The sequence below is a fragment of the Micropterus dolomieu genome, unplaced genomic scaffold, assembly GCF_021292245.1.
Source record: "Micropterus dolomieu isolate WLL.071019.BEF.003 ecotype Adirondacks unplaced genomic scaffold, ASM2129224v1 contig_8969, whole genome shotgun sequence".
In the NCBI taxonomy this organism is placed as follows: Eukaryota; Metazoa; Chordata; class Actinopteri; order Centrarchiformes; family Centrarchidae; genus Micropterus; species Micropterus dolomieu.
The window spans coordinates 4,374-13,072 of record NW_025737955.1 but is presented as its reverse complement, the minus strand read 5'-3'; the positions used below and the strand labels follow the sequence as shown (position 1 = coordinate 13,072).

The 8,699-nt window shown below is 38.5% G+C and overlaps 1 protein-coding gene across 1 annotated transcript; it reads right to left on the bottom strand.

Moving 5' to 3' along the window:
- Positions 1-1,150: 1,150 nt before the first annotated feature.
- tma16 (translation machinery associated 16 homolog) lies at positions 1,151-6,833 on the bottom strand. The gene is made up of 7 exons (XM_046041824.1): positions 6,760-6,833; positions 6,535-6,635; positions 3,756-3,793; positions 3,566-3,650; positions 3,291-3,439; positions 3,147-3,189; positions 1,151-2,065 (listed from the first exon to the last, which is right to left on the bottom strand). The coding sequence occupies exons 1-7, from the start codon at positions 6,760-6,762 to the stop codon at positions 1,885-1,887; spliced, it is 600 nt and encodes a 199-aa protein (XP_045897780.1). The 5' UTR covers positions 6,763-6,833; the 3' UTR covers positions 1,151-1,884.
- Between the last annotated feature and the right edge of the window lie 1,866 nt (positions 6,834-8,699).

The following is an 8,699-nucleotide window of genomic DNA, read 5'->3' as shown; positions in this document are numbered from 1 at the left end:
TCCTCTCCGGGGTGTGGTTATCCCTGTTGCTTGTACAATTTTTTCTACCACATCTTTTCCTTCCCTTCGCCTCTCTATTAATGTGCTTGGACACAGAGCTCTGTGAACAGCCAACCTCTTTAGCAATGACCTTTTGTGTCTTGCCCTCCTTGTGCAAGTTGTCAATGGTCGTCTTTTGGACAGCTGTCAAGTCAGCAGTCTTCCCCATGATTGTGTAGCCTACAGAACTAGACTGAGAGACCATTTAAAGGCCTTTGCAGGTGTTTTGAGTTAATTAGCTGATTAGAGTGTGGCACCAGGTGTCTTCAATATTGAACCTTTTCACAATATTCAAATTTTCTGAGATACTGAATTTGGGGTTTTCATTAGTTGTCAGTTATAATCATCAAAATTAAAAGGAATGAACACTTGAAATATATCAGTCTGTGTGGAATGAATGTATACATTATACAAGTTTCACTTTCTGAATGGAATTACTGAAATAAATCAACTTTTTGATGATATTCTAATTATGACCAGCACCTGTATATAAAAACCGGACATAAATGGATGTTACTTGGAGAAAAGAAAGTGAGGAGGTTGAACTACCTGGTGAGTTCAGAAAACATGTGTCTGTAACTTTATTCCAGCTATCATTGTACTTTACTGTGACCAAGTTAGCATAGCATAGCCCTGATCGATCCAAACTCCATTCAGAAAACAAACATTTTAGAAGTTGTTGTCCTGCTGTCTTGCTGGCAGACCTGACAAAGCACAAATTCATGTTTAACAAATCTGCATCATATTGTAGTTATTTCGGCATCAGTTTAATCAGTTTATTGCTATTTAATCACAGCAAAATGTTTACTTTGGGTTCATACAGTTGTAGTAATGGCGAGTTGTTTATTCACGTTATCGCGTTAAAATCGCCTTCTCGCGTTGTTTGTGAACGGTTGCAGCGAATGTACTCACGCGAGGAAAGCATCGTGAGGCGAAAATTCGCGGTTGGTCTGAATGCCGAATTAGACAATCCAACAAGCTCTGTGTTTGAAGTATACTGAGGCCTTAACTATCCTTCTGGACAATCAGGTCTTCAGACACCAAAGAGTCAGACAAGTAGAGAAACACTTATTTAAATAGTTACTTTAGCTCAGAATGAATCTGAAAAATGTAATGTTTTAAAAAAAAAGCCGAATTTATTTATGATCATAGGAAAGTTTTGAATCTTTCCAAAAATAGCACATCTCAACTAACCCAGTTGTTTGTTTTGTTTTGACTGTTTGCAGCTTTACGTGGTCCTGCTCAGCAAGGTCCCGTTATTTATACATTGATGTAACTAGCTCTTTCATGGTTGCCATCTGTTAATGTTTTTACATTCAACTTGACACACTGTGTGAGTGACTGACCTGTCAATCTAAAAAAGGTGACTGTTGTTTACACGTTTCCACTTTTCTAAAAGGTTAATTTGGTTTTTTTTTGTACCAGTGTCACCGTCACGTCATTCAGCATTTAATTTTCTGTCTTATATCCACCACAACATTAGAGAACTCAACATCTGTGTCAAAACCATTTTTCTATCTTCGATTGGATAAAATGGAATATTCAGGTTACATACGATGCATATTTGTCTGTGCAATAAACAATTAATGTAGAACCCCTCACAGGCTGGTGTGTAGTTACTGAGAAACAACAAGACTTTAAGGAGGGCAGCAGAATAACTGTTGAGTTTCCCATCAGAGATTTTGGCGCCATCTTTTGGACAGTCCTGGAGTAGCAGCCCTTTCCCCCCCACACAGGCGCACACAATTTTTCTATAAAAAAGTATTTGCTGAAGGCCAGTCTGATGTTCAGCTCCTCAGTAAGCTGTCCTGAACGGACGACTGGAGCTCAGATACCAACAGAGCCTCAGTTTGAGTCCGACATCAGCACCATCTCATTCAACTCATCATCCAAGTCATCTTCGTCCTTCTCATTATCATCTTCTGCCTCATGTTTCTCCTCCTCTTCATGCTTTGTGTCCGAACCTTTGTTAGACACCTTTCGCAGTTTGATATTTGGAAGTTTCTTCAGGTCACCGGTCCACTCCCTGCCAAAACAAAGGATCAACAAATGTCATCAAGCGTCATCAGAGAGGATGTTAATGAATCCTCACGTATCCCATGTGCAAATCATATCCTATAAATCATAATATTATTTGAAATTATTCAAACAGTTAAGTACATCAGTATCTTTAGGCTTTAGCTCAGCTTAGTCGGTAAAGTGTAGGACTTATACCCAAGGGCTGTGAGTTCGATCCCACCTTCAGACAAGTTTTTTTTTTTTCTCTTCAACAAATGGATTCTGCAGCTAATGTTTCTCAGATCACGGCATGTGCTACGGTGTTTGATCCACATCCATCAACCCACAGATGCTTTTTCATTTCCCCAGTATCTCCAGGCAGAGGACATTTAGGGAAATCACGTTCTCTGAAGGCTCTTTCAGAGGTGTGTCATGCAGGCTACAGACTCTTTTAATGTCGTTCAGAATTTTTCAAAGTAAAAGCTCAGTTCTACTCAAACTACAATATTACATTAAACAAGTCAAAACCACTGAAGAGGAAGTGATTATGTGAGTAACTGTTGCAGCCATGACTGAGATCTATTTCAGCATTGCTATTAAAGCACCATAATGTGGCCGTGGGCCAGATATTATTGCTGGCGGGCAGTTTTGGCAAGGGTCCATAATCACAGAGAGAATTAATGTTGTAAAATGCCTTTGTAAACTTTATCTATTAGGTGTATGTGGTTTATAATGGACTATGGTGCAGAAACGGTGACAGTGTTTCACACTCTTAGCTTTCATTTTCCATGTTATCGGTCAGTGGCCAAGTCCCAATAACATATGGTTTTACTGAATAATTAAGTAAATATAATTTCTTAACATATCTACCTAAACAAACCTCATTTCTTGACTGGCCACTCTCTGCTGTCTCAGAAGAGACACCTTTTGTGCTGAGTCAGCCACCGTAGCGGTCCTGTGCTCTTTCAGGGGGCAGTGGTAGACTGGACAGATGGTTGCAATTCACAACCCTCACCACTACATGCCACTAAATCGTACACACTGAACCTTTAAATACATAGATTGTAAAAAAAAAATAAAAAAAATAATTCAAGCTCATATCCACTCACTTGAATGTTTTCAGGTGCTTTGCATTGATGATGTCTGGGATCTCTGAAGAGGACAAAACACAGGATCATGGAGTATTTTCCAACACTGAATGTGTGCAGTTTCATACCATGTGTTGTGCATGCATTTATACTATGAGGGCTCACCAAATCCAGTGCCTTCATATTGCGCTCGCTCTCGCTCGATCGTCTGTTTGATGACAGCCTCTCTGGCACCATGGAGACGACCCTGCCGACCTTTGATGCCGTTCATCAGCTCAATCTGCTCCAGTTCAGAATCAAACCTTTTGAGGTACCTGCACATACACATCAAAAACAAACAGAAGATCACTCAACATCAGGTTTTCAACAGTAGGTTGTTTTAGATGCATTTCAGATGCAAAATGACGAGTGGCCAAAAACACATGGACCCCATTTTTGACCTTTCAACGACGTCACAAGCATCTTTCCTGGTGTAAGCGGTCTTTTCTGGATCCAACTGTCCCTGAAACCACAACAGCTTCTCACCTGTGAGTCGAGAAAAAAGCGAATGAAGGTAAGAGATGGTGTTTAATGGAGAGAGATTTCATCCTCACAGCCAGCAAGTACGTTTAACATGATAAACAAGCTTACCAATGCTGCTCAGACGTGTTGCTTTGTCAGTCTTCTGCCTGCAGCATCAGAGAAACCATTAAATTAAAGTAATCCGATCCTCCCACAGTGTATATTAAGCAATGTTCGATTATATTTAAGTATGTTCATTTCTCTTTTTTCAGAAGACATGTTTAAGCCTTGCTGTATGTGTGATTCACTAAAAAGTATGTTACTATTAAAAGTAAAACAAGTGGGTAAAGTTTGCATTTTCTCTCATTCAATGTCTTACTACAGGTCTCCATTTGAGAAGCAATGATTATTTTGTTAGTTGTCAACTATTAAATTGATGGCCAACTTTTTGTCTTTTTTTTTTAAAGTCGGAATTATGTGTTTTCAGCTTCTTACACAAATATCTTTGGGTTTTGGACGAAACAAGACATACGAGGATGTTGTCCTGGGCTTTGTGAAACAATGATCAACGTTTTTCACGATTAATTTCTGACATTTTATAGACCAAACTACTAATCAATTGATTGAGTAAATAATGAAAATAATCATTAGTTGCAGCTCTGGTCTACATCCATGCACTGTATATAACTTATTGACTTAATGTGAACGAGGCCTTCAAATGTGTCATTGTTGTTTATTCCTTTTTCTGATTCATTCAAGTTATTTGGAACTTTGTTTTGCAAAATACCAGGAGGCTTATGGCAGAATACTGACACAAGGGGTAGATTACGGCAAATGCTACTCAAAACTAAGTGACACTGCGTTTTTTGATTTGTCAAGTTTAAACACTTTTTAGTACTTGGACCTAGTCAAGTGTTTGGGTCTGCAGACTCACAGAATTTAGGTGGAAACATGAGAGGTTCAAATGTAAGGATTCACTTTGCATAAGTATTCCTGTACTCTTTATTATCTTTGATTTAAAAAAAGCATTTGTTATAGGTTGTATATGTTATGACCTTCAGCAAATCTCACACAACACAAAGTCACTGCAGTTAAATTCAAATGATACCTTTAGAAAATACCAATGATAATCATGTACTTAATAGCTCAATGACACACACATACTGTAAAGATCTTATATGTTAAATATATATATGTTTGTGAACTGTGGTTTGTAGCAGATACTAGTCAGAGTTTAAAAGAAAAAAAATCAGTTTTATTAAAGGGGCTATATGTAAGTTTTTGATTTTAATAAATCAAATTTTCATTCCCTTATTGTCAATGGGCTCCAAACTCAATCAGAAATGAAGCACATGCCTGTTTTCTCTCTTGCTTGTATCAGCCACTATTCTGCTTTTAATGTGAGGACACCTGGTCGGATTCAGCCTTGTGCGCGCTCAAGGCCTCTCAGACTACAGAGACAACACGGCAGCTAACGAGATGCAGTCCACTAACACCAGCAAAACACAGGCTCCACGTAAGGATACAAAACAACAACAAAGCTGTATTGCTTTCCATATTACTTCACCAACTAAGCGACCCATGTTACTATCCTGTGTACCACTGGTATTATGTCAGTGTTGATTTAGCCTGCAAGAAATGATGTAATGTAATGGTAAAAAGCAAATTGTTTACTATCCTATAGTGTATGCAGCCACCAGCTAGTGTTGTGTCATTCAAAGAACGTTTCGTTCATTTGACCTCTTCTTGTATATGACTCAGGAGGAACTCGTAGTCTTCATTTTCACGCATGCATGAATAGTCTTGGACTCTTACGTTCACTCGTCAGGGCCACACATAGACAGACACTCAGGACAATTTCGGAGACACCAATTAACCTAGCTTTGGATGGTGGGAGGAAGCCGGAGCACTTGGAGAGAACCCATGCATACACGGGGAGAACATGCAAACTCCACACAGAAAGGCCCGGGGCAACCGGGTTATGAAGCCTCGACCTTCTGGCTGTGAGGCGACAGTGCTAACCACTGTATCACCGTGCCGCCCCGCCACAATAACCAGCCATTTAAAATGAACGAAATGACACAAAAAAAGATTAGTTCATTTTAATGAACAAGATTTGATGACTTGAGTCTGTCAAAAAAGGGACTTTTCCCATCACTACCCCCAGCAGCCAGATGACGCTACATTAGCTCTCAACTGCCGCTGTTTGCTTCGTTCAATATAGATTTAATGTGGTTTTACCAATACTCAGGTACGGAGCTTCTCCACCTCTCAGTCGCTGTGACTAACATGACACACATATGCATGAATGACACCTGTAACGTTGAAGTAACAGGGCCTGAACATAATGCCCCTTTAAGTAGTTTTGACCAGTGGCGGAACTTAACTAGGTAAATATACTCAAGTACTGTACCAAGTACAATTTTCAGGGTACTTGTACTCTACTTGAGTATTTCCATTTTACTTTCAATCCGCTACATTTTGGAAGCCAATAGCCTATTGTACTTTTTACTCCATTACATTTATATGACATTACTAGTTATTTACAGATTCAGATTACTAATAGAAAAAAAAACTAAAATGATTTCCCATCTGCAACACTAGTGATGTATGTGTTATACATGCATCAATTATTATAATATAGAAATACAATAAATATAAATCTGAAATGTAATATATATTTGGTACTTCGGGTAGTATTTTGATGCTAATGCGTATACACTTTTACTTTTTTGAATGCAGGACTTTTATTTTTACACTGCGGTATTGCTATTTTACTTAAGAGTAAATATTTGAGTACTTATTCCACCAGTGTTTAGTATTTTTGACCACACGAGAAGTCAGTTGTGCGCAAACGTAACTAACGTGCCGCATCTATTATGTGGTGTTTTATTTCTTCTCTACACACCTTTCTTTCTTTTTCAGTCTGATTTCTTCTCGGGCGAGGTAAGCAGCTTTCCTGCTGAACGGGTGAACAACCTTCTCCGCTCTTCCTTTCTGAACCTTCGGCTGAAAAATACAAGCAGAAAACAAAACAATCAAAACTATTTTCGGCGTTAAACCCAACTAGCCGTTCATTAAAATAGCAAAGCATTTATGTTATGCTGACAGAAACAAGGCACATCAGCCTCACCATTTTCACTATTACAACACGCGTGCTCCTTTTCTGTTGACAACTGTAACGGAAGTGGACGCATCCGTCACCAAATTGTGTCCGGACGTGTTGCGGAGAAAATAAAACGGTTCCTGTCTTCAAGGCGTCACAAAATCAATTCAGCTTAAAATTTTGAGCAAATTAATGTTTAAAATGTTTAAAAATTACTCTGTTTTACTTTGTATATTGAAATTTGTATTTTGTAATTGGATTTATTTGGACGGCTTAATGAATATAATATTATTTAAATGAAACCTTGAAATCCATCACTAAACTTGAGATGTGTAGTTTACTGGATTATTTATGATCCCTGTCTCTCTCGGGTCAGCACTCGGTTTGTCTTGTCTGTCTCTACGTATTTCAAATAAATCCGTTGACACAATAATATATCAAGTTATTTTAAGATTATGAAATTCCAAATAAAAATAGACATTACACTACAAATTCTAACTGGGGTTGCACAATGCAAACAAAATAAGTAAATTAAATCAAAAATTATTGAGACTGAGCCACTTAATGACATTACACAACAACTTGTGTGAGTTCCTATTGTTTTAATTGGCAGTTAACTTGAACTGCAGGACAGATAGTTTCCTTTATTTAGTCATGTAAGCATCTGAAGGGAATCATTTTTTTCAACTAAAACATATACAGTAACTTTGTTTGGAAAGCGACATGCTGTTTCGTTCAACAAGATAATGTCATTACCTTCTTCTAACAGAGATTTACAATAATTTGATGGATGAACATTTGAAGAAGTACAGCTGTGATTGCATTATGTGGTATTATTCATTATAAACAAATACACTAACTTTCCTTATGCTTCACTTAATTTCTAAACGGCCATTACAAAGTATGACGTATATATAAGTCAGGGGTAAGACAGACAAATTAGAATAAAAAACACACAAGTTTATCATCTCTACACATGTATTGAGAAGAGCAGTCTAGTTCAAGCTGCTTCAGTGGGACCAGTCGTGACAGTCAGGCTTTTCCAGCACCTCAGGCTTTGTTTGGTTCATATGTTTAAGAGATCAGATATGAGGCATGCAGAACAAGACCTGCTTTGTTTTAAATACGATCAGTTTAAAAAAACAAAATCAGGACAACCAACTATCTTTCGCACACGCGCACACACACACACACACATACACACCAACTTGAATTGGTCAATTGTATTATCTGAGATGTGACAAACTCTTTCACCTTCTGTGGCCAGAAGTATGAGGGCACACATACCGTCCACATACCATTGTGTACTTTTGATCTAGCGCTGTTTTCATTGTTTGGTCTAGTCTTATATAGATGACATTTTAGACCACAGAGTGCCTCCAACGTTATGGCAACAGTAACAAACATAACAATAGCTCCCGTGCACAAAACTGAGATCCATAAAGACATTTCCCAGTTTGATGTGGAAGATCGTGACTGGCCTGCAGTGAGCCCTGAACTCATCCCCATCGAACACCTTGAAGAATTGGAAGATTATCCTTGAACATCAGTGTCCAACTTCACTAATGCTCTTGTGGCTAAATGAGGGGAAATCCCCGAAGCCAGGTGTCTAAATCTTGTGGAAAGCTTTCTCAGAAGAGTGAAGGCTATTATGGGAGCAGATTAATGCCGTTTAACGGCAAGGGTTGTGGGACTGGAGGTTCAACAATCACATATCAGTTTAACGTACAGGTGGCAATGTGCTTTTGGCGATGAAGTGGATATGTGTGTCTTTTCTTTTGTGTAACAGGAAATTTCATGTGCGTCTGCGGCGATCTCACGTTTCTAAAGAACCGCTACACGAGAGAAACAGAAAAAAACATGCGGGATGGGTTTCACTTCAGCAAAGAGATAAAGTCCTCACACTTTTATGGGGAACAATGATATCATGTTGTGGGAGAAGTACTTCATTAGAAGTGCCAATATGT